This window comes from Copadichromis virginalis, linkage group LG4 (assembly GCF_057382275.1).
Source record: "Copadichromis virginalis isolate Kocher_CV1m ecotype Utaka linkage group LG4, C_Virginalis_male_GT1.1, whole genome shotgun sequence".
Lineage (NCBI taxonomy): Eukaryota > Metazoa > Chordata > Actinopteri > Cichliformes > Cichlidae > Copadichromis > Copadichromis virginalis.
Window position 1 is genome coordinate 24,446,853 of NC_140621.1, and position 26,907 is coordinate 24,473,759.

Consider the following 26,907-nt stretch of genomic DNA (forward strand, 5'->3'; position numbering starts at 1 on the left):
GCAATGTATTGGCACATAATGGACATTAGATGGGGTTGTGGCCAAGGCTGACTTACAGTAATTGAGCTATTAGTGGAGGTTTGAGTGCACGTTTCCTTATTGAAACTCCTGTAGCAGCTTAATTTGCCATAAGGGTAAAAATAAAAATACAAATGAATAGTAAAATTTTCTCAATCAATCAACCAATCAATCAGTAATTAACTGGGCTTCCCTTCACGCTTTCAGTGGACCAGTATAGGCAACCACTGATATCTACAGAAACACACACACACACACACATAAGAAATAAATACAAAAATGCAAAAATGAATACACATTTGATCCGTTTAAGCCTAATAGCTCACAGGAACCGGCAAGAATAGAGTCTTTATTCAAGAGTCAGCCATAGATACACTACATTTCCCACACTGCATTGCTGCGCAGCCGCTACTTGTCACTGCTGTCGCTCCCTGCCTGTGTGTACGCGCGGTGGACTGGTCCAGCATCCCTGCGCAGGCAATGGAGCAAATATAGATGTGCAAAAAATATACATATATCTATCAATTGAAAATATGTAATCGTGGAATACTTCTTCGGCGCTGGCAGCTTGCGATGAGGGAAAGGGGGGGAATGGGAGATTGGAATTTGTGCTGCACCTCTGTGGAGGATGGAGATATGTATTGTGAGAAGTAATGCGGAATATTTCCCCTCGTAGGTGCTAACAGAGAAAATACAAGATGAAGAAGCAATTCAATCGGATGCGACAGCTCGCCAACCAAACGGTGGGAAGGTAAGGAAACCGTTTCCGTGCGCTATTGTCGCGACTGGCCAAGTCAAAGAGAGGAGAACCCCCCTGCATGGCCCCAGAAGGATGCGAATCGGATGAATGCAAACAGACTTTCATTCTTTAATTTGCCCCTTTTTTCCCCTTTTTGCGCTTTTTGCTTATTTACTGAAGTATATTGTATACCTCATGTTCAAAACGCCCTAAGTGTTCTATGCGTAATACCAACTGGAATAGGCTACCGCATAGGCAGCGTGTAGGCGCATTGCCACAGTAGCTCCAACCTGCCCACGGAAATATGTTAAATATAGAAAATCACAGCGACATGGACCATCAAATAGTGACGACCCAATTTTTATGACAGAGTATCATCGGTGGAGTTTGACAAATATGGCATTGCCAAGTTATGTCGTGATTAAAATAGACTCCTGTCACCGAACCTGTCGATAGGTAAACGTGATGCAGACGGATGCAGTGTGGGCTGCGACGTGAGGGGAAAATGAGAAAAAGGCGCAATGTTTTTATTACGCAGTGATATCAGCTGTGAGGAGGGAAGCACCTCTTAGGCGTGAGTTATCCACTCCGTGAATTCCTGAAGGTCGTGATCACGCCTCCCTGATGCGCTTCTGGAATGATATGTGTCAGTTTAAATGGACGGTTTTCCATTCCACTGAACGTGCTAAAACTAAATTAGGGGTTTCTGAAGACAGATTTCCACCTCTGTCCTCACCGTCCAATCTTTTCATGTTCTTGCTCTGCTTCTGAATGGTTCTGAAATCCGGTGACATTTTACACCGATCCAGTGGGCTTATCAGTCTTCCCCCACCCTCTGTGTTCAGGGAAAGCAGCTTGTCAAGCAGCGCTGGGCCAGAAGGTGTTCTCTGCCCAGCAGGGGGGTGGGAGGGGAGGTGGGGGATTAGGACCAGGAGGTGTGTCTGTCATTATTATTATTATTATTATTATGCGGAGGGGCACACATTGCAGGCTGTGTTGGTGCTATCATTTTTGTTTTCCCCATAGGTCATACTGCTTTTTCTAGCCTCAGTCTTTTTTATCATCATTTCTTCTAGTGACTCATTAGAGTGTTTGTGTGTGTGGGTGTGATTCTGGATATGTGTGTGGGCAAGCAGGTTGGAGGACTTCAGATGGCCACAGAAGATATGGCACTTTTCCTTTTATGCATGTGTACGTGCGCATATACAGCTTATTTAATGCAGATGGTCCAAGTGGTGCTAGTGTAAGTAGAAAATTAGCTCATTTCTGGGGCTGTCTAAGTTGGTCTGTTTGTACCACAGTGATAATGAGGAACATAACTCTCCCCGGACAGCCCTGCTGGGCTCTTAATAATAACAGTGGTCCATAACAAGAACTGCCACTCTCAAACCATAGTCAGAGATTTGATCTTTGGATCAAGAAGTAATGGATCTGACCCTGTGGTGACCTTGAACAGTGTCAAACACTGGCTATGCCAATGGAGATAGATCACTATCTATCTGGAAAAACCAAATCTAGCAACTAATGACCCGATCATGCTGGTTTGACGATCATGTTTTGTTTGTTTTGAGGTTTCTTTCGCTAGAAAAGAGCAGGTGTCTCCATTCAGTAACTATGTCTGTATTTCTCCACCACTTATAATTTGAAGGATTTTAAGAGGTGTATAGAGGTGCTGAAGCATGGTTCATTTGGAGAGCTAAATTTAAACAGCTCTTATTTAGATTAAACCGCGTAACATAAATGTTTCTTGATATTACCACCAATAAAGTAAACACGTATGCTGTATGCATACACTATGTGTGGATCCAGGTGTTCTGCACCTACATGCCTTAGAGTGTTAGTGTCGGACAGTGGGAAAAATGTGTACATATCACAAATGTGCAGATTTATTGGACTTTTACAAGCATTTATACAAGAAACAGTCTTATCATGCCAATGTCATTTTGCTGCTCTTCCTTGCACACTGCTCTTGCAGAAGATATACTATTATATAGTGCATTAAGTAAAATGGACTTGATTTAGCTTTACCCCTGAGCTGTCTTTTAATTCCGCTGGTTTTGTCCTGTGAGTAATGCAGGGCTCCTATAGGAAAGAATAAAGTGCCAAAACAGTGAAAACAGGCTTCATATTAACTGTTCTGCTGACTCAAGCTTTAACCATCCTCAGACTGGAGCAGGGTTTCTCTGTGGGTATGGCCTTTGGTCCCCCTGAAACTCAGTGCTCTCTTTAGATTTGATAATACCAGTGACAGGTCCTGTTACTAAGAATATGTAGAGTTACATTTTATCATTTAGAAACAAGATTTAATAATAAAATTATGCTTTAGTTTATTTATTGTAGGTTTCTTTATTAAGAATAGACTCATAACTCATATCTTTTTAATAACTGTTTTTTACTATATCTGCTCGTCTTTTTGTCTTGTATTGGCATTTGTAATGGCAAGTCTATAATGAAGGTCTTCTTTTAGCTGGGGGTTGGTGTTCAGGTGTGCTGTGTCAGCATCCCTCTGGCTCTCCAAGGCGGCTGCTGCTGCTGCTTCTGCTTCTGCTGCAGCTTGCCTGGGTGAGACCCATGTCATGTGATCACCAGCTTGACCAATTACCTCTGTGGAGCAAAAGGGTGTGCAGCCATGCATACTTTAGTGCTAACAGAAATGTGTTTTGGTACAGCAGGAGAGACCTGTATTATAAATATTATTTTTGGACATTAACCTTTAATTGAGATTTTAGTCTCCGTGAAAACTCTCCTGTACTTTAGTGTTTGCATTTGTCTAAAAAAAGACATTCTAATTTTTTGGTGTCCTTACAGGAAGCAAGCAAAAGATTATATTGGTTCATCCAGCTCCCACCCTTCATTTCGCTTGACCTATTTCTCTATTCCCAACTCACTGTCCTATGTAGGTCTAGGACAGACTGTTAAAAAGATTCTATGATTCAAGACTGTAAGAATATGATTTCCTGCACAGTAACATTTACATATAGATACAAAAAAAAAACCCAGGACTATCTCATTCCCTAACACACCCACATTCCATCTTTGCACTCTGCTTCTGCCACCTTTGTGGTGTTCGCAAATACCTCTATGATAGATGCATTCTTCTTACTTGTGCCTTCTAGCTCACCAATCCACAATGCAATTATCTGAAAATGGCAGTCATTTGTGGGCTGCTTTCTCTTTCATGCATTGTCTCTTACTCGGTTTCTATCTCTTTTCTGACGCAGTAGGCGAATGAATTATTGTTAAGCACGCAGGTGGCCGATTTACAGATTGTGGATGTGGAAAATGTCCACATTTTTTGAAGGTTTCAGTCCCGTTATATCTGGTGTAACACTAACACAGAATTTCATAAAAAATAACATCATATCAACGGTCAAACATGGTGGTGGTCAAACAGTGTGATGCTCTGGGGCTGCTTTGCTGCTTTAGGAAATGGTCGACTTGATGTAATTGATGGAACCATGAATTCTGCTGTCGACCAGAATATCCTGAAGTTAAATGTCTGGTCATTAGTTCATACCCTGAAGCTCAAGCACACTCGGCTTATGTAGCAGGACAATCTAAAACACACCAGGAAGTCCACATTTGAAAGGTTTTTGAGTGACCTAATCGAAGTTTAGTACTAATATTAGGTTGAGATATAAGCTTAAACAAGCTGTCCACGCTTAAAATCCCTCCAATGTGGCTGAGTTAAAACAATTCTGCAAAGAAGAGTGGGCCATCATTCCTCCACAGTGATGTGAAAGACTCATTGCCAGTTATTAGAAACGCGTGATTGCAGTTCTTGCTGCCAAGAGTGGTGCAACAGGTTATTATGATTAGGGCTCATATTATTGTTTTACACAGGATCAGGTAGGTATGGATAAGTTGTTGTTGTTTTTTCCTTAATAAATGAAATCATCATATAAAACAATGCATTTTGTATTTACTTGAGTTATGTTGGGTTTTTCTACTATTGAAATTTGTTTGATTATCTAAAACATCTAAGTGTGACAAATATGCACAAAATAAATAAGCAATGAAGCAAATACTTTCTCACTGCACTGTATAAAGTAGAGAGAGGAAGGGGCAGAAACAGCATTGAGCACTAATATGTAGCTGACCATATTAACACTGAAAACAAATTACTGTTAGAATAAGAAGTAGGTGTCTGTGCTTGTTTTTAAATTCAGTGCAAGATTAACACATTCACACCTCTTGGTGAGAATGTGTGCCAGGCTCTAAAAGGGCATATGGTCGCTGACAGGTAACTTGTTGCATGAAAATGCAGCGTCCCCCACCTCTCAGCTCTCTGTTCCTCCTCTTAGCCTTGATTCTCTGGGTTGGAACCATAGAAATCTTGGAGCAAGTTGCATTCACAATCTGATTCACTGCTGTTATTGTCTTTTTTGTAATCATTTCTAGCTGAACATGGAACGACATTATGGTGTTATGAATTATTATGAAGCCATCAACAGTCAGAAGTGAATCATTAAGTGTGCGCTAGATCATGCGAGAGCCGTTGCTAAATAAGTGTAACCCTCCCATATCCCCATCAGTGCCTTTCAGAGACAGCATACTACAGGGTATGGTAGAGATAAAGAGCCTTTGTCAAGGGGCCATTTTGGCCATCAAAAGAGAGATGATGTAATATCAGAGAGAAGCGCTGTTTCTCCCTCTCCATGTCACTCGTGTTGATTCATTCAAAAGACTAACCTCTTAAAGAGCCCCTGTACTAAAGATCAACTAAAAAACTCGGTACTGATTTTTTATTTTTTATTTTTTATTTTTTAAAGAACAAACAACAAAACTTGCAACATTTTGAAGGAGATTGATTAATCCCATCAGATCCAGATTCTCCTGTGGAGTTTTATTTTCGTTTTGTCCCTATTGACCTGGCTCCTGTACAAGTGATCATGTACACAGCAGGGTGGCAAATAGAAGAACTCACATGATAATAATGGTGTCACAGAAATTCTGCAATATATCACAAGACAATCTTCTCTGATACATAATGAGATCTGTGTAACTGAAGTAATTTGCCCTAAATTGGTAAAAAAAAAAAAAAAAGAAAAGAAAAGAAAAAAAAAGAAATAGGGATTGTGTATTTATTCACTGCGCTTTAATGTCAGTGTGAGCGTGTGTGTGTGTGTGTGTAATGTCATTATTGTTCATTCCAGTAATGTGTCAGTTGAGCTAATTAGAGATCTGATTCGCTTTCCACCACCATCCACCATTTTCCTCTTGTGAATATCTTCTTCTTCATTTAAGTTTCCATTCGCATTACCCTCATTTATCTGAGAGGCCTCCCCCCACAAAAACCCGTAAAATAGCAAGTCAAAATGTCAGGGAAGCTGTTTAACTGTTTAACAGCGACTCAATAACTGGATTGCAAGAGAAAGCAGTAGAATAGCATTGCTGCATCAATATTTTGACGTGACATGTCAAAGTATTAGGGTTGACCCAGGCTGTTGCTCATGATATCATCTCCAACAGGGATGCAGAGAATGAATCACTAAAGGCTAAATTTATGATGATACCACTGTACATAAAGTTCTCTGGTATATAATTCTTAGTACTAAACTGCTATAAATGAACTGGACAAGCTTGGCATTGTTAAAAAGAAAAACGAGACGGGTGACTCCCTTTAAGCATGCTCACTTCCGTCCATTCAAGAATGTCAATAGGCTCAGAACAGGAAGCACTGATCTACTAATAACAACTTCCTGTTTTATTTACCTCTTTTTCCCCTTTGCTTTTTCCCCTTTGCTGTTTAATCATTCTCCAGCTCCTTTTTTTTTGTGCACAGCAAATATAGTCGTTCCTTTGCTTTGGTTGCCTAGAAACGCTCATTTAGTATTAGCTGTTTCATCACATTCGTTTGACTCTGCCAGCTCACATGTTACATTTCCCAAAATGGTGAAGAAATTTATAGCTTTAACAAAAAAGGTGGCAAAAAAAAGGTTTCATTTCTAAGTAAAGGATTGTTTTGACCTTTGCTGCTTTGTCGTAGTTTATTGTTTGCTTGCATTTGAAGTCATTTAGCTGCTGTGTGTGTGTGTGTGTGTGTGTGTGTGTGTGTGTGTGTGTGTGTGTGTGTGTGTGTGTGTGTGTGTGTGTCTTTGTGTGTCTTTCGGAAGATGACAAGTGTAAAAACACAGTTAAGCCACATTGTTGCGCGCCTTTTTGTCGAAATTATTCAGCGCACCATGAATAAAGTTATTAGAGATAACTCAGTGCTTGTGTTTCCAGTGAAACATTACTGAACACTGCAGGCTCTCACTCTCTCTTTCATTCACTCCTTCTCTGGACGCATGTGTGTGTGTATATGTGCATGCCTGTGTGCATGTATGTGCTCACAGTTGCATGCCTGACAGAACTGTGACCTAGTTTAGTGGACAACTACAGTAAGTGGGTTTTTCTGTTTTAGTAACCCCGTATCCCATCGCCTGCCCCGCCTCATCGTTTGGGTAGAAACCAACTGGGCCTTTAGATGCACGATGCAGGTCTAGAGAAAACAAAAAGCAATCAGTGGAGAAATATTCACGGAGCATCTCAAGCATAAACACCATTGTGGGTTTTTGTGTGTGTCATTGCTTGTGTGTATGTATATAACTGACTGTGGATCTCATGCCAGCGCTCCAGGGTGTGCAATGCCCCGCTGAGGCCCAGGGCCACCATTCTGCTCCACTACCCTCCCCTAGCAGTACAAGACCTAGCATCCAGTGTAGCTCTTCCAGGCCTCAGAGTAGGGGCCTTTGTTAGCCATGCTAGCAGTGTGAGCAAACCAGATAATGACCTTTTTTTTCCTTTTTGTCCTGCTGAATCTCAGACAAACTGAAAGTCAGCAACAGCCAGCAATTGGCTCGCTACCAATGCAATATGTTCTAGACAGCGGCTGCTTCTTTATTCGCATTTTGATTATGTCAGCATGGATTATTTATGCTTTCATAAACCATGCTCAGTGCTGGGGGGCTAACGATGCAGCTGTCCAACATTGACACAGCTTGAGATAAAAATATATAGATGCAAGCTAACATTTTAACTGCAACTTAACAGAAATACAACGAATTATAATCTCTGAAACCTTACAAATATGTCCTAAACAGACCTTACCTAGACTTTTTTTCATCTCAGCTCTTTGCTAATGTTCCTCCCAGATGTAGAAAAAGTTTGTCATTCTGGCAGCTGATCATCTTGCGCAAATATTGTGTCAACTCATTTATCTTCCTCCGCTCTCTGGGATCGTTCATGTTTGCATTGCTCCGATTTGAAGTCCTTTTCACCAGTGTTACATTTTGCATGCAAGACTGTAATAAATGTCTGCAATTTGAACATTACTTCATTAACCTGCATATTTTTAGATGACTGTGCACGTGTTTGTATTGAGTCATCACCAGTTCCAGGTAAAGGAATGCCTGCATAGTGGCAGATGGTTGGCATAAACCTGGCAACGTCTCCCTTTCCCTCCATGAGCATACCACCTGCGAGGTTGCCAACTCTCCCACGTCTTTATTTTCCTCCCAGGTCTCACTTTGCACGATATTTGCTGAGAAGAACATCTCTCCTCACCTCTAAGCTGTCCCTGAAGCTAGACTTACATCAGGTTCGGTAGGGCCAAGAAACTTCAGTACCCCCCAGTTTTCATGCCTCGACAATGCTGCTTTTTCTCTGCATCTTCGCAGCAAGATTATGTGCGATGCTGCTTTCCTAAGAGGAAATGCCACTCTCTGAAAACAAACAAACTCATAGAACAAGACAGCGCTGCCTTTGAAGATAGGCTCCAATCTGTTTGATGTCTAGGTCATAATAGCCACACCGCTTGCGGTCCTTGAGGATGCTAGATGTCTATGATTTAAATTGTTATTGCCTCCTTTTAAACAACAAATCCAGTCAGCTGATCAGCCTGCAATAGACAGTGGCAGTGACAATGCAGAGCAACTACCTACTTTCAGTACATAATACAGTCTTGCATGGGAGGTTGTTTCATAAACCATGGCATTTCAGAGTTTTTTTGTCTGGTGGAGTGTTCAGCAGAACGGTGCCAAACTTTAGTGTGCTGCTTGGGTTATTTTTGTCCTCCCTTTGTCATGTAATCTGCAATCTGCGATCGCAGTTATCCTTATAAATCACGCCAGAAATCTCTTGCTTTGCTATCTTTCTGTCGCTCTCTCTTAGACATGCACACACACATTTCCTGTATTTTGCCTCCTAGCTCATTGAGTAGAGCAGTTTTCCGAGAGGCTGGCTGTGATTAGATCCACTGGTACATGATTTGACCCAGTTCCCATGGCTCCATGCTCACTTTTTTTTTTCTCTGAGGCTAGAGATGCTAATGTCTCAATAGTTCAGCTTTCTGTTATTGGTAATGTGTAAACAACTGTGTGTCAACATTAGACACTTTTTAGTCATTTCATACTTTGCCTCTTTTTAGCAACAGTTTTAGAGAGCTGTTATGTTGCCTGTTTGATAACATACATGAAAACAGCATTTTGGTAATATGCTTCTGAATTATTTCCCCTGGCTCGTGACAATTATTGCACAAACCAAGGTCCTTTATATAATTTGCTTTGCCAAGATAAATTCAGATTCATTATTTGCGGTTGGCATGGGCATAGTCTGGGCACAATCACAGGAAGAGGCTGTGTGTACAGGAAGGGAAGTCCCAAGTAACTGTGTTCTGCTGGGGATCTGAAAATGCCTCATTTTAGGAGGTCAGATGGTCTGCCCGATCCCTGTTTCTTGGCAGAAAGCATATGTTAACCTCCACATTAGGTATTCCTTATATATTGTTTATATATTGCATGCATTAAAGTTTGGTTGGTGTCAGATTCTGTAATAGTTTACCACAAAAAAGAAAATGTACAATAAAATTGTTCTTAGGAGACAAGTGGCTATTCTGTCTTTTCTTATAGGATCATAAACGGCATGTTAAGCTATATGGAAAATGTCCTTGCTGACTAAAGTCATAAAATGAAAGCTGATTGAACTGAGCTGACACCATGTATTTGTAAAATCCAGTGGTTTGCTCTTTTCTGAACTAATGGCTCTTTCACTTCTCCGGATGAGTAGCTTTATCTGCTTCATCTGCTCTGCAGCCCTTTCCTTCAGTCTTTGGCTCAATCCCCATCTGCTGGATTTTTAGTAGGATGTGATGCAGTGGGAATTAACACATTTGAATCGGCGGCTTTAATGTGCTGTTGTTATGCATTGTTGAAGATGATAACTTAAAGAGACACTTGCATTCTTACACAAACTCACCCACTTACACCAAAGAGGCAGGTGTGCATGCGGCCTATAAATTTTGGAGCATTGCCACATTGGTAAATGAGCCTTCTATACCCACAGCATTTTGAGAAAGACACGCAAGAATTGTAAAATGTGTTAAATTATTCAAAACTAAACTGGCATGTCATCAAGAACTTAAAAAGGTAGCATGTCTGATGTTATTTCTCCTGTGTGAATCAGAAACTGTGTGATTGTGGCAGCTGTTCTGTGTGTATATGGAAGCACCAAGATGCCGCCTACCCAATGAAGAGCATACCAAAGCTTCGTAATTCTTTGTGCGCATTGTGCAATAATTCCTTTCATTTGTTTTCATCAGAAAACAAAAAATAACATAAAATAATACAAGGAAGAGAGAAGCCGAATACTTTAAACCATGGGTTAGTTTCCCAGTGAGAAAGTTTGCTTCTCTTTCTTGAATGCAGTGTTTAATATATGAAATTTAATAAGCTCTGCATAGGAAAGATGATGAATGAACATTTTCCAAGAATTTCTGCTATCTTGCAGTAATGTTTTATTGGTCTAGAATTGATTCCCATATCTTTCCCTACATACTGATAAAATTGCCACATGCAATCATGTTTCTGTGGATTTAAGAATACGAAAGAAAACGTATTAATATATATGTTTGTTTGTTTTTTTATCTTTACAGAGCAGAAAAAACAGAGGTGTTGAGCGAAGACCTTCTACAGGTGAGCTGTAGATGTGTATGGGAGCTGTGATGTCAGATGTGTATATATGTGCACCTGTGAACAGCAGTGAATTATTAGTAGTCTGTAATAAATTGATAATGATTATTAAACATCAAAAATAATGTCCGTCAAAATCACCACATGGTACATTGGGAACAATGTACTTTAATTGCTATATATTCTGTACTTTTTTTAAAGTGCACTTGAGTCACAGTTCTGCCAGCTTTCCAAAGTGTTTTTTATTTGTATTTTTTCTTTGGACATTGGCTGCTTTTTCAATTATTTTCAGTCAAATCCTCAAACATGACCATTTTCAGAGGATTTCTTTTTTTGCTTCTTTGTTTTCCTCCCATCATGCCCAATCGGTCAGGGCTGAGGGCTGCCCTTTTATTATTTTGACACAGAACAGAACCAGCCAAAATTCAAAGAAGAGCTCTAAATGTCCTTCAAGAAGCCCAGAGAACTATTCCTGAAGACTAATTGAAGAAATGGCAAGAAAGCTTGCCTTTTTTCAATCCTTTTTTAAAATATCACAGGTTTACTGTCAGTATGTACCGTGAAGAGAGAGCAGGTGCTGATTCATGATGCTGCGTTAGAGCTGACAGTTATGTTGCATCTGTGAGGATACATGTGTGCATGTAAGCACATTCACCTGCTCTGCGTGTGCTTTCCCAGGTGGAGAAACGCCTAGATCTGGTCAAGCAGGTGTCACACAGTACTCACAAAAAACTGAATGCCTGCCTGCAGGGTCAGCAGGGGACTGATATGGAGAAGAGATCTGTAAAGTCACCTTCTGTGAGTACGGGCGTCAGTCCTGCTGGCAACTGTTGAAGTTTACAGAAGTGCGTGTAACATTTTTTCTATGTACCGTCAGAAAAAATTACCGCTTACCATCCTGGCACAATGCATGGAAGAAGGGGCTGCAGTGTTGGGGGAAGACTCTCTCCTGGGGTTAGTGACTACTAATACGCCTGTGCTTAACTCACACACACACAGAGTCATCTTTAATTACAGATTTGGCAGCTGAATTCTTCTCTGTCCTTATTATCCTTGTGTTTAATTGTATTTGATTGCTTATGACTTTGTGCTTGGCTTTTACCAACAGAAAAATGCTGAAGCTCTGTGGGGAGACAGAGGAGAAGCTCGCCCAGGAACTCATTCAGTTTGAGTACCAGATAGAGAGAGATGTGGTGGAGCCTCTTTATGTCCTTGCGGAGGTGAGCAGATAGTGTTATTTTAATGTACCAGTTAAAAGTTGCATTTTGGTGTTTTTATTTCCATTGCTATTAGCAGAAACAAAGTATAATGAGTTGACTGTTTTCATATTAACTCCTTGGATTTTTTTTTCAGGTGGACATTCCTAATATCCAGAAACAGAGGAAGCACTTAGCTAAACTTGTCCTGGACATGGACTCAGCACGAACAAGGTGAACAGTGTTCAAACAGTGAGGCTAAAACCTGCTGTGGTTAGTGTATTGCTAACATAAAAACTTGGAATGTCTAAAGCAGGGGCGACTGCTTCATTTACCCACAGATATCAACAGTCATCCAAGTCATCCAGTCACCCCAGCACTCTGCAGCCCGGTGCCAAGTCTGAGTCCCTAAGAGAGGAGATGGAGGAGACAGCCAATCGGATGGAAATTTGCAGAGTGAGTCAACGATCAGAGCTACGTGTATATCATGCCTTCATCCAGCTACTTTTGCCCTCCTCTTTGATTTATAACACTTGCACATGAATCAGACACAAATGGGCCACAGTCATGGAATGATATTAAAGTTCTATCTATGATGTTAGTGAGATTATTTCCTTAAGACGATTTTTCTTTTTCAGGATCAGTTGTCAGCAGATATGTACAATTTCATGGCCAAAGAAATAGACTATGCAAACTACTTCCAGACGGTAAGTCAAATATGTCATCAAATTGGCAAATTGTTTTGTTTTTTGTCTTTTGGTGTAAGAGTTCATTTACACCAACAACATTAAATATGGGAGCTACACAACTGCTTCATATCATGTAGGTCCCACTCATGTTGTCACTTCTAACCTGTTGGGGTATGGACAGGACATGTGGCATTAAAACTTGATATTTTGGCTCCTTTGTGATCAGGCCTTCTCTGGCATATCCAGATTAGGATTCTAAGAGGCTCGGTTAGGTCAACGCCTTGGTGTCTTTGTTGTGTCGATTAAAACCATGTCCGAGCGGGTTTGTTATTTGGCGGTGAGCATTGCCCTACTGGTTGAAGCCACTGCCTTCAGGGCATGTCATTGCCTGAATTGGTGGGTGTGGTTGGTGCGCAGCGATGAGTACTACGTGTCAGTGAATGAATGAATAAGACGATGAGTGTTGCTGTCTTAACCTGCCGGACATTTTAACGTTGCGGCTGATAAGAATCAGATTTTTTTTGCGTTTAAGCAAGAGCTGTAGTAAACACTGAAGATGACTTTAAAATCATAATTGTTTGGTGCATTATCTTATATTTTATTTCCCCCTGCTCTCCTCTGTAGCTGATAGAAACGCAGGCAGAATATCACAGGAAGTCATTAGAGATTCTTCATAGTGTCCTACCCCAGATTAAAGCTCACCAAGGTGAGTCATGCATTGTGTCAAGAGCTATGTGTGTGTGTTTGTGTTGAGATCTGCTCCATTTCTGTACCCGAAGGAATACCAAGATGATCAGTAAAGAATACACTAATAGGCCTGGCATATTACATAACAACATAATTAAGGAACAGTTATGCACCTTGATATTTAATTAATGGTTAATTTACAATTGCTAGACAAAAGACATGATGCATAGGGTTGTTTTTATCCACGTGTGATTCTGGGCACTGTTTGGTATTGCAGAGGCGTGGGTGGAGAAGCCGTCGTATGGCAAGTCCCTGGAGGAACACCTGACTATAAGTGGGAGAGAGATTGCCTTCCCCATCGAAGCCTGTGTCACCATGTTGCTAGAGTGCGGCATGCAAGAGGAGGTAGAAGAAACGCACATATACATGAATCACTTGTCCATAATTAACATTTAATGGAAATATTCAAAATCTGCGTTGTGTTCCTGCTCAGATGTGTTAGATATGATAATTACACATCACGTGTTTCCTGTGTGGGGGCTGTAGGGCCTCTTTAGAGTGGCTCCATCAGCCTCCAAGCTGAAGAAGCTGAAAGCGTCCCTGGACTGTGGAGTTCTTGATGTGCAGGAGTACTCCTCCGATCCACACGCCATCGCAGGTGATCTACGCCCACATAAATGCATTGTTCAAAGCACATTTCCATAACAACAATCCCAACTCTCTGTAATTGTTAGAGGCTAAATTGTAAACAGCCAATTATTTTCACTCCATGATCAAAAGTTCATTTGTAAAAAGCTGAAGTGTTTGTAGTCTTTTTTTGGACATAATGCACTTTGCAAATGTGGTTCTTTGGAAAATGTCTTCCTCTGCGTTATCTTCCCAAGAGCTTTCTCTTCAGATATTGCTGTTCATTTCACAGATTAGCATGAAATCTGTGTTGAGCTGTCTGACTTTGGCAGATGCACTAGCTATGAGGGCCTGCTAGAGGGGAGTAGAGATATGGAGCATGGGCTCGCCAGTAGAGAGAAAACAACCCTCCACTTCTTTCAAAGAGCTGACCAGTTTTTACGCTGTCCTTGTTTTTTTAATCCCACAGGGGCCCTGAAATCATACCTTCGTGAGCTCCCAGATCCACTGATGACCACTGAACTTTATGATGAATGGATTCAAGCCTCCAAGTGAGTTGCTGTACTCTTAAGAGTATTTTCTCAAATTGTGCCATTGGCAGTGATTAAAAATAGAAACCAGTTCAGCGTGTTAGTACAGGGCCCCTAACTGTCAAAAAGAAAAATGATGAAATTTATAAAGAAGTAGAGCAACAGTAAACCGTAATAACTTTATATTTCCTCAGCATTCAAGACATTGACAAGAGACTACAGGCGTTGATGGCAACATGTGAAAAACTCCCCACAGACAACTTAAACAATTTCAGGTCAGTTTCTTTCCCTGATTTTCTGCCCATTGATTTGCAGGATTGCACATGTTTCAGTGTAGCCTTACTATCATAAACAAAACATTAGGAGATCAAAAACCGGGAAAGTATGTAGAAACAAAACTGGACCACATCCAAGTGAAAATCCGGGTGAAATCCTTTCAATCCTACAAATATCTACTCAACTTGTGCCACCTACAGGAAATAATATTAACAGCAGGATCAGCAACTTTAGAAGTACAAGAATCACTGACAAGAAAATTACTGTAATGTCTTTGCAGTACTCGTAGTTGTACCTCCTGCAGGCAATAACTCATGCTGTTTTACAGTCTTATTTACTGCCTGCAGGTGGCACGTCTAATATTGCTGCTATTATTTTTTTTTTACTTTATAATCAGTAAATGGTACAAGCAGACATGTCACATCTAACCAAAAACAGTGGGTTATACTTTTAAAATGCACAGTTAATTTTATCCAATCCTACAGATATTTGATCAAATTCTTAGCCAAGCTGAGTGAGTATCAGGATGCTAACAAGATGACTCCTGGTAACATGGCTATTGTCCTTGGACCAAACTTGCTCTGGACACACAATGAACCGTATGTATTCTTAAAGCAACTAATAATTTTATTCTTTGGATTTAAACCAACGATTGAGTGACTCTGCTATAGCTCACTTGTCTGCTCTATCCAGGAACATGACAGAGATGATGACGACCGTGTCCCTACAGATTGTTGGCATCATCGAGCCAATCATTCAGCATGCTGACTGGTTCTTCCCTGGAGGTGGGGATTACACACTATGTATGTAAAATTGTAACTGCGCTGGGCATCTTATCTGTTTTCTTGTTTAAATTATATCATTGTAAGTAACAATTAGGGGATTTGAGATGATAAAAACATTGCCCAGAACAAAAAAGTGTTTAGCTTTATTCAAATGGACATAGTTTTGCATGTCATAATCATGCAAACATCTCAAAAATCATATGGTTGCATGGCTATTCTCCCCAGCCTGATAATACAAGACAATAATGATACAAACAAACACCATACAGCAATACAGCAAACTGACTAACCCAATAAAAAACATACATAAACATACTTAACAATGGACAAGACACTATGGACCCTTAACAAAGGTAATGCCTGTTTTTTGTCACGCTTCAGAAATAAAAGAACCACTGATGTTTCATATTTCTGTATGTTGAAGGGACTGCAAGAAACTCACTCTGGTGATATTTAAATGTATACATCTTTTTTTTTTTTTTCATTTTTGTGGATTTGAACAGCAGCACCTGGTTGGTGTATCAACTACTATTATACATTGATTCACAGCACAGTGCAATGCTGATGTTGCAGCATGTGACTTAAATTGAAGATTAACTGTTATTGATTGGATGTTCTCTGTAGACTTTCATATGCTAAAAAAGCATTAAAATGTCATTTTAGTACTGTATTTGTTGCATAGCTTAATCTTAATTTTATTATAGTTATTTCAGTTCTTCATACTAACTGTGGGTTTTTTTGGAGTAATTGTGTGCACTCAAAACGCACACAATTCTAAACATTACTGTAAGTATAATAGACTACATGCTGATGGTGTGTCTGCTTCTGCCTCAGAGATTGAGTTCAACTTGACAGGCAGCTATGGAAGCCCGATCCACACCAACCACAACTCCAACTACAGCTCTATGCCCTCACCAGACATGGACCAATCCGATCGCAAGCAGCAGCACGATCAGAGCCGACGCCCACTGAGTGTCGCCACTGACAACATGATGCTGGAGTTTTACAAGAAAGATGGGTATGATGCCAAGTGCTCACTTCTGCTACCCACCTCTCACTCTCCTTCAGTCTCTCTCTTTCCACCCACGCCTCTTCTCAGGCAACAGATACTGAATTCTTATATTTGAGGAGAGCAGCGTTTGCACATTAAGATCCTCCGATCTAAAGTTTTCATTCGGATGAGTCAGAAGCCTTCATAAGCAGCACAGAAATCAGTTTCTTGTTAAATATCTTATCTCACCGTAATATATACAGGTGTATCTTTAATTATCAGGATTCATCAAGAGAAGCCTGAAAACTGCCCTCATTTAAATACGTAGGGCTGAATAAGTTTGAATGGCATGGTCTCTATGGCAACAGGTTTCTGATGGAGAGCTGCTAGGTTTTTTTCTTCAAGAGGAAATATTTCTCCAATCCCATCCTCCCACACCCAACTCCTCGTTCACAGTCTGGATTGCACGTCACCTGGCATGACTCATTCACTGAGACGGTGGAATATCACTGGAGAAATTAGAACCAACACCTTGAACAAAACACCCCAATCAAGTGAACACAAAGGATGTAACACTAAAGGCATCAATCTAAATTTGTTTAAGCAACTATTCAATGTGGGGGAGAAGCCTGAGCTTTTCTTAGACTATAAAGGTTTAATTGGAAGAAATAACCCTCTAAATGGCATTCAGCAGATTAGCACATACTGGTTATATGACCTGACTTTCTCTCTGAATCCCTTTACTGTTCCCTCTACTCATCTCCCTGCCATAATCATTGCTTCATATCAAATATTAAACATTTTGTGACCCTTGTCTGCATTACTTATGACCTCATGTCACTTTTGCCTCTCTTCTCCCTTACTAACGCAGCATTAGGAAGATACAAAGGTATTGTATCATTCCTTCTTCCCACGACTTCTTTCCTTACTATCCCCACTTGCCTCACATGAGTTTTGCTGATGTCACACATGAGTCTGTACATGTTTTTGTCTCCAGTATGGGCGTCAGGGTTATGGATACCTCCTGGGTGTCTCGTAAGGGTTCATCCACCCTGGTGCGTAAGGCTTCCTCCACTCCTCCAGGCATGCAAGGCCCCGGCTCCCCTGCAGACACACTCATCCCCGAGCAGCCCGGAGAGCTTGCCATCTCTCCGTCTGCCACACCTCCACTTGGAGAAAGGGTTTGGTAAGTCACCGTGGAGACCCTGGCCCTCGCTTCTCCATGCATCCACCCGTGTTCGTTTTTATTGTCATCACCATCATTACCATCATCTTGCACTGGTTCTTGGCCGTGTTAACCATGCTTCCATTCATATGCAATGCTTCCATCTTTTTTTTGGAGTATCTCCCTCAACATGTTCATGTCGCATTCTGTTCTGAATTTGTTTTCAGACATCACACATTCTTAGAGTTGTCCTTGTGTCCATTTGTCAGGTCACTGTGGGTAAAATTTGCCAAAAAAAAAGCCCATTTCTTTTCAAATCTGAAGGATTTTAGTCCTAATACTGTATAAACAAGTTTTGTTTATCTACGTGACGCAAAGCTTCAACCTGCTAGTTGTTGCGTGCATGCTAATCTATCCAATATCCCATTGTTGTGGCTTGGCTTTCTCAGCTTTGGTCGTGAATTAGTTATTTTTCTGTTGACACGCAGACTGATTTCACAATTTCTTTGGTATCATTATCACAGTTAAACACATGAGTAATCACCTCATGGTCACTGGCTCTGCCTATGTGGCAGACAAGAAATATTATGGCTTCTGGCTTGGCTGTCTTTCTCCCCCCCACCCCCATTTCCTGTGGCTCTTTCAGCCTTTGAAAGGGTTTTGTGTCTGTTTCACACTGCCCTGGGCTGACTGCAGGACCTGCGATACAAACAAGTCATATAGGATTAAGGCGGGTAGGGCTTCCATATCCAGCAGTGAGGAGAGTTTCAGTCATCAACTCAACTTGGTATTACTGAAAGCTGCAGACCAGCACTTTGGTTCCAGAGAAGGATCCTCACAGCTCTATGCAGTGTGCAGACACAAGGTGATCACAGAGGGAGTCCTACACACTGTATCATTTTTTCTTTCACAATGAAACTTAATTTTCTTTGCTATTTCTTTGTGCTTGTCTTTGTATTTGCAATAAGCTGACTGTGTACCCACTGCCCACCGCAAGATGCAGCACTTTTTTTTTGCCAACTGGTTTCGGCTTCGAACTGACTAACACACTAACACACCTTAATCATCCAAACAGCTTATCCTATATCGCTCCAGTGCGTTTCCCTGTTCAGTCAATAGAGCTGTTTCTTTTGTGCTGTCTATTCTCTTAATATCTACAGCTCAGACAACGTGTCGCTCAATCGGCCGGACACCTCTCATGCCCACCCGCCCCCAGGGGAGGACCGTCCACCCCCCCCTTACCCCACTTCTATGTGCCACACTGCCCCCCACCACTTCTATCCCAAACCCCCGCCCTGCGCTCGCCCTGTGGCACCAGGTCCAGAGTCCCAGCCGCCTGGCTCACCCCCACCCCCAATGCGCTGGTCTGGCTTCACTCCCCCTGTTCCTCCCCCTTCCTCCTCTTCTTCCTCCTCCTCCTCGTCACTTGACATCAATTCGAACCCCAAACCTAGCTGTCTTCACTTCCCCAAACACAGCCCGCCTGGTGACATGTCGCATGCCCCCCCACAAGACACTAATGCTTTGCCCCTCTACGTCAAAACCCCCTTGGTACTAACCCGTCATGACCAGAGCCTTGGCAACCCCCCTAGCCTCCCTTCATCCGTGCCCCCGCCCCCGCCGTGGGCTGCCTGCCCCTGTGCCAGAGAGAGAGGACCCCCCAGGCTGACTAGGTAAATACAACACACGCCTGGCCACTATGGATGCATCACAGAGTGGCAGCTGTATTTCTCCTTTAGCTCGCTGGCTCATATTTTTTCTTTTTTTCTTTTTTTATTACCTCTCCCATCAAATTGCATAGCTGAGATTCTGTAACACACAGGTTGTCTCAGGATGCCTGTCAGCTGGGTTGCCTAGCAACCAAGGATGTTACTGGCTTATATAGCGCTCAGTTTGTTGCTGTTATTGAGTAGATGATAAATACACAAGGAATGGCTTCGAACTAGAATAGAAATGTATTTATTGTCAAGTCTGCTGCAGTTTTTCTACTAACCAGCACACAGTACATGAAAAACCTCTTCGTTTTTTTTGAAGAATTTTAAGGATTTATGAGATTAGCAAAATGGGAACCCTAACAGTGCAGTACCTCCAGCTGGACCCAAAGTGCTGAGTTTTACAGTTTTGCCTCTGATAGTTTCTTGAGTCAGAAGTCTTTGGTGCTACTACCAAACAGGACGGTGTGAATCATTACACCAAATCTCTGTCTGTGGTCAGAACTTGTTTTTTTAACACTTTTCCTGTGATTTGGAAAGCTGATGACCTGTGGTTCGGAAGTCTGCTGAAGATGTACAACTAAAACGAATACCATTTAATTAGATGGCAACTTTAAATGGCACTTCTATAAGTGTGTTATTTTTTGTTTGTTTGTCTGTTTTTTTCTTACTTGTGGTGGTGGTGATGGTGGAGGGGGTGGGGGGGTATTCAAATGGGTCATGTAAAACAAAGTTTCTAAACCGTTTTTAAGCAATTATTTGTTATTGTTGTTCATGCAGTTTATTTAGAGTCACTCGACTTCGGTTCATTTATGTACTCAGTTAATACTTTGTCAGTCATATCTAGTTGCATGAAGTGTCTCTCATCTATTTTGAGTGTATTGTCACTGTCCAAAGACACATTCAATCCGTATTCACACCCTGTTGTTTACTAAATCTGGCAAACGTTCTGCAAGCCCAGGTGGAATTTTTCTGTTTGTTAATCACTCGTGAAAATGAATGTCACATCCCAGTAATTGAGTTTCTTAGCACATATATAGTCAATATACTGGTATTGCTCAATTATTTTTTGAAGTGTTTGTCTTATTCTTTTCTATAGTGTAGTGGTTTACACATTTGCCAAGCAACAGAGCCATGATTCCTTTTAAGAGGGAGACAGAAATCCTCCAGGGATGCATCAGGAAGGGCATCTGCTGTAAAAATCTGCCCAATCAAATATGTAGAGCTACCTGCTGTGGCAACCCCTTGTGAATAAGGAAACACCCAGAAGTAGCTTTTGTTGCAGGGGGATTGAAAGCATCTGCATCCATACAGAATATTGTGCACCAACTTTTTGTAAATCTATTAAAAAAATAACAAACAGGTGTTGAGATTTTGAACTGCTTTCCTTGAGATTAGAAAAATGTTATTAACAGTGGAAGCAGCCATGTATATGATGGTGATGATGGTGTAGTGACTGTAAATGTAGACTGCGATGAGTCCAAAACACTGTTTATATGTTTATATGTTCACATAATAATATATATCCATCCTTTTCAGTTCATTGAAGAGTAAAGAGCTTTCCCCTGTAATTGGACACAAAGCCATCCAGGTCGCAGGTCCAACAGTACCCCCCAGCAGTAGCCCTCAAAGCAGCAGCCAGTCTCCCCACTCCACAGAGCACAGTCCACACACCCTGCGCAAAGGTCAGGGCCTCAGTAATATGTGCTTTCATTGACATTGACATTGAAGTTTTAAACATGTCTTATTCGTATTTCCACAGGTAACTTTAATATGACTATGGTGTGTTAACAGGTTCCAAGAAGTTGGCTCCCGTGCCTCCTAAGGTCCCATACGGCCAGTCTGGAGGGATGTCTGACCAGTCCACAGGTCAGCCGTCACCAGTCAGCCTGTCCCCTACACCTCCTAGCACCCCTTCCCCTTATGGACTGGCATGTCCTCCAGGTCAAGTACCACCGTCCTCCCCTGGGCAGACCCCACTGGGTACACCCCACTCTCTTTCGTCCCCGCCTTCCCTGACGGGGACACTCACCAAGTCGCGGCCTGCCCCTAAGCCCAGGCAGAGACCCAGCCTGCCCCCTCCTCAGCCACCCATAGCCCCTCCGGGGCTAACTGGCCCACCTGTGGCCCCAGTCCCTCAGCCCATGGAGCAGGGCCTCCTGGATGGACTGTCTCCTGGGGAGAGCATGTCTACAGGTAAACATCAACCCTTGGCAACAACACCCCCACCGCCACCCCCACAGGTGGGGCTGCAGCGGCCCTCTCTCAGACTCGCTGTGGCTCTGTCCAATGGAGACGGTGGACGAGTGTAGGACTCTGTAGAACCTGTCACTGTAGACAAACCTGTCCCCTTTACTGACTGCTCCCAAACAAATGTCCGAATGAATACAAGTTGCCTTTTAGACACAGATGCCTGAGAATGATAAGAAAATGTAAATATTAGCATTTCTTGTGCTACTGTAGTAAGGAAATCTCTTGAACAATGTATTCATTGCTTGTGTTATGTGATGATGTTTCTGGGTAATGTGTGGAAACATCAGAGAAGCATAGCTCGTCCTGCTTGTATGAAAGTTGCCATTAGATTCATCATGTGCTCTCTGTTTATCTGTGTTACCCAGACCCCCACTTGGCAGAGGTAGGTCAGAGGCTTACACAGTTCACACCAGTCTAGCATCTCTTACTGGGTAGCAGGAGTGGAAACCTAGCCAGACAAACCCAACGATAAAGCTACAATATGATGTTCTCAAACTGAGGTGCTCTGTCAATATATATACACCAGTGATTTTGTCACTTTGTTATATTTATCATTCTCTTGTTCCCCCTGCTACTATTGTGTACTTTGCAGCTGTGTGAGGCCAGGGATTCAGTGTGGGCTAAGTGTGAGGGGGACTTTTAGGGTAAGCCAGACCGCCCCCGCCCCATATACTCCATCTCACTGCCTGGCCTCGTACCGTGGATGCCTCTGGGGTCTCCTGCAGCCTGCCTCAAACATACCTACCCTGTAATGCCCAATCATAATCCCCGTCCTTTTTTAGCAGGTTGGCTGTACTTTCCTTGCACTGTCTTCAACCAATAATGCACGGCTTAAGGACTTCCCAGAGTGCATCACACTGCGCTCACATTGCAGATGCCATTGCTTACAACGGTTTCATCTTAAAGCCCCTTTCCTTTTGTTCCCCATTCCCAGCCCTATGCTGGCAGACATCTCCAACGCCCCTGCCACTCGTATCAGGGGGGTCACAGGTAACCCCCACTCCTCCTTTGGCAGGTTCATCGCTTTTTATAACCTCTGCTTCCTCTTACTACACTGCCACACTCCATCTCATTCCGACACAGGAGTAGCCATCCGTCTCTGTTTGGATCTGCCGCTTCCATTAAATGGAGCAGCACGTAAGAGTATCTATATTCACAGCAAATACTAATTTCAGTCCTCTAGAGATCTCCATTCTTACTTTAAGCCCACTTGGTGTCTTGGTGCCATTTTCTTTCCAGAGAGTTCCACACACATCCTGTTGCCTCCTTGATGTTTATCTGTCCACTGTTGTAAACATGTAATTTGTCACTGTGCAGTCATTTTGACTTGTTATTGTATTTTATCTGACAGAATATCTGTTCTTCCTGTCTCAAAAGACACAAAAGGCAGCGACTCGCTACGCTAGCCTCTACCAAGTTTATTGACATAATCAGCACCACACTGTAAAATGTGAAGCACACGTAATCTACTGATTCCTTCGATCATATGCCACTTACCATGAGTTCAGACTCAAAACAATTAATATTATTTCTGCTCTCTTTCATTTTTACACTCCATTTTCATTGTCATATTGCCCTCTCCTCCTCCTCTTCCTTTTCCCGGTGCTCATTATCACCATCCACACTATTCTGCTCACCATACTCACCTTTCCCATCCTCACCATTAGATATCTTCAATTATGAAATCCCTTCCATCAATGTCAATCTGGACAGCCTCATCGATGAGTTCAGCGGTGCCCCCTGCAGGAGGTCCATGGCAGTGACAGATCCAGAGGGGGATGGTGTGCCTGAGGAGGAGCCCCAGAGCACCACTCTATGACCTATCACCCATAGGCATCATTTCCAGAACCCCTATGGCTGTACATACTCTTTAACTGTCTCCGCCAAGGCCCGATGGAAAAACACTGGCCGCACCATTGCCAACCAGAAAATGAACCCTCCCTCACATCTGCTACAGGCTGCAAACAAACTGAACTTTTCCAACTGCTTGCTAGTAAATTAGTGTGACTACAACTACCAAAAGAAAAAAGAAAAAAAAAACACACCAAAATGCCATAGTGGAGGAACAGTTGCCTTTAGGAGGAAAGACTGGAATTTAGATGAGTATTGCATTAAAAAGATTTTTTTTTCTAATTTCTTTTTATAGCTTTGCTTTGTCGTTTAATGCAGTGGTCTGTATTTCTGTGTTTTCAAGTTTCTTTTTGCCTTATTAGAACATGCAATCAAATTGCAATATGATATTTGCAAGTTGTACAATATTTGGTTAGGGAAACTCAGAGCCTGACATGGTTTGGAGCAAAGCCCATCCTCAGGGTGAAACGGAAACACGGAGCGAGAGCGTAGTCTGATTTTATTGCTCACAGGGTATTCAAGCTTTGTGCACATTAGGAATATGCGGAGCCCCAGAGACAGGCTTTGCATGCCAGAGTAACATTTAACGTTGTTTTTCTTAGTGCCACTCCCCATTTTAAATTCCCCTCTTCTGTCGCAAGTACAGCTACAGTGCTCTGTCTGAAATTTACCTTTAGGTGAACTCACTTTAACTCACTTTATACCAGCACAGTAAGAGAAGAATGTTATTATGATTCAAGTTTTTGTACTTCTTGCATCCATTATTTATTTAGAAAGCACCACGACGTGTTTGCATGACAAGCCAATATCGATCGACCTGCTTCTTACCAAGGGCCTGAGAATGGCAGTGCTTTATTTTGTGCGAGTGTTACTGTTGTTGTTCACACCGAAAAGTAACTTTAGTTCCCACCCCAGTGCTGTAACAGTGAGTGATAACGGATGGATGACTACACTGCCTTTAGGTTCGTATGTCTTTCTCTTTTAACTTTGTTTCAAGTGCTTCAGGTTCAGTGACCTTTGACCCCTTGTGTAAATACAAAGACTGTACATAAACTGATGTATATAAGCTGAGAGGAAAACTATATGTAAAATGCATATCTTGAATATATAATAATGATATATGTGCTGATATTTATTGTGTAGAAAATGTAATGATTAAAAATTTGATGTTATTTTTGTCCCGACACACAATGAACAGGTTTACTGTAGAGTCATAATTTTTTCACTTTAACACCAGGTAACTATGATGCTGCAGCAGAAATGCAGAATGTTTTTTTCTGCTTAAAGAAAAAAAAATCAAATGTGGTCTTTCTAATTCTTCCTCTTAAGCTTTGACTTCAGGCATGCTAAAGGCCGAAGGAGTTGCACACAGATGCCATCTTCTCTTCTTTTTTGTTCGACTCAATGATTTGTTTGCACGGGCCATCTAATGAATTCATAATGAGGACACATTTATCCCCTAAACTGCTGTTGTTAGTAGTAAAATTGGCGCACGTTTAAATTTGAAATAATTGCCCTTTGCTGTTATTTTCAGACAATTAATGATACAAATTTATCATGTAACAGATGCTGCAGTGGTAGTATAATTTCCTTCAAATATTCCGAGTACAATAACGTTGTCAGTTAAAGTGCAATTACAGTGTTTACTCATCCACGAGAGTCCAAAAAGTGGTCAAAGTCACCTTTCCCGAACCTGCAGAAATAAGCCATTAATTTCATTTGAAAGCCTTTTTGATTATAATTATTATTATTTTATGTGTGAATTAATCTCTGCCAAAATTAATTATAGATTATTCTCACTCCAGAAGTAATCAACTGTATGCCTCAGTGTGTGTTCTCAATGGACTTTGTTTATGAAGATTTTAGTGATGTTGATTATATTGATAGTTGTGGTAATTGTATGACAATTGCAAGTGCCCTCACACCGGTTGTTATTTTGGAACTATAGACATAATTAATGTGTGCTAGAGGATTTAATTTTCTGTGCTGGATCCATACATTTATACAAGGAGGCAGGTTTGTTTCTGAATGTGACTGACTCAGATCTCATATAGCAGGCTACCTGATTTTGTAATACCTAACAGGACAAGTAAGAGTTAGCATTGGACAGAAGGTTGATTAGGGCCTTATGGCATGTATTGTTACCAGTACCGAGCAGCATAAATGTAACGTTTTTGTGAATCATTACTGGAACTTGGAGCCACTTAAAAGCATGCATATATAGGTGTAATTATTATGTCGCCAAACAAGGGAAAAAATCTGTACCCTTCCCCATAACACAAATCATAATTGTTTAAAAGAATTACGACAGTAAAGTAACAGCAGATTTCAAGTGCATATCCATCGGTTGCAACAAAGTTGCATAGGTTTATCATTTAACTTAAGTTGGCCTATATTTCCTAACTCACCTCATCATCAAGTATGTTGAAAAAGTAAAGCCCAGTTTGTTTGCATTATTTTGTGTGTGTGCATGTGTGTGCGTGCGTGCATGGGTGAGAGGGTGGCGTGAAAGAAAAGCAAAAAAAAAAAAAGTAAAATGTGAAAATGTGTTTCATGCATGCGCTTAGATAGTGTTTTGATAATCCATGTTTTCTGTCGATCACAATTTTCTTTATGGATTGTAAGAAGGACCATGAATAAACTCTAAGCCTGTAGATGGACTCTAGAGAATGTGGATCGTTAAGACAAATGGTCCTTTGTGGGTTTCAGAGCAATACGGTGGAGGAGTAGACGTTGTCTGTGGATGTACTGCCTCCTTCTGCTTTCACTACTAATGTACAAAAAAAACCTGCTGCTTGTCAAGCCCACCCGTCCCACCCCTTCCTCTGCTTAGCATATCAAGTGGAACACAGTATGTACTGTGAAGCCTACCTGCAATCCTTATCAGAATGTCAGAAAGAAATATATATATTAAACTCTACATTTTTAATAATCTCACCTGGTTAACGTGGGTTTTATTTGATATACGTCTTGTTATTTATAAAGTGAATATTTATAAAAGTTCCTTACCTAGTTACAATTTTAAGGTTCCTATTCAAGTTGTAATTGCAATTTGAGACACGTCCATGTTAGTTTTTCTACTTTTCAAGAGCATATTTCTCTACTACATTATTCTATTAGACCCCATGCAAAATTTTACATATGACAGAAACCATCTTTATTTCAGTAACAGCACATAAGAAAAAGCTGATGGTTAGCTTTTGCATTCTTTTAGCGTGCTAGCTATGCTAACATGTCGACTGCCACTCTCCAAGCTTCAATGTTATGGTCACTGATGTGCTAGCTAAGTTAACTAGTGCTAAATTTCAAACAAAGTAAACAATGTGATGCTAGTGGAAGTTATATTTTGGTTAAGTTCACTTTGTAATATTTTTTGTTGTTGTTCACATGATTGGGGTGATACTGATGGCTAATATTAGGCACCTGTTTGCCCGATGT

General features: G+C 41.4%; 1 protein-coding gene across 5 annotated transcripts; it reads left to right on the top strand.

Moving 5' to 3' along the window:
• The first annotated feature begins 458 nt into the window (after positions 1–458).
• On the top strand, positions 459–26,403 carry arhgap44a (Rho GTPase activating protein 44a). Of its 5 annotated transcripts, XM_085454373.1 has the most exons (23): positions 459–769; positions 10,671–10,710; positions 11,386–11,505; positions 11,585–11,661; positions 11,816–11,927; positions 12,061–12,137; positions 12,245–12,359; positions 12,542–12,610; positions 13,217–13,298; positions 13,557–13,684; positions 13,826–13,937; positions 14,376–14,457; positions 14,631–14,711; positions 15,198–15,311; positions 15,406–15,497; positions 16,332–16,515; positions 17,360–17,377; positions 17,486–17,674; positions 18,814–19,326; positions 20,905–21,050; positions 21,160–21,561; positions 22,211–22,262; positions 23,286–23,350. In XM_085454373.1, the coding sequence occupies exons 1-22, from the start codon at positions 717–719 to the stop codon at positions 22,216–22,218; spliced, it is 2,814 nt and encodes a 937-aa protein (XP_085310499.1). In that variant the 5' UTR covers positions 459–716; the 3' UTR covers positions 22,219–22,262; positions 23,286–23,350. The 5 variants fall into 5 exon arrangements, with proteins under 5 accessions (XP_085310499.1, XP_085310497.1, XP_085310500.1 ...); XM_085454371.1 differs by lacking the exon at positions 22,211–22,262 and having other exon boundaries at positions 23,286–26,403; XM_085454374.1 differs by lacking the exon at positions 22,211–22,262 and having other exon boundaries at positions 21,160–21,234; positions 23,286–26,403.
• Positions 26,404–26,907: the final 504 nt, after the last annotated feature.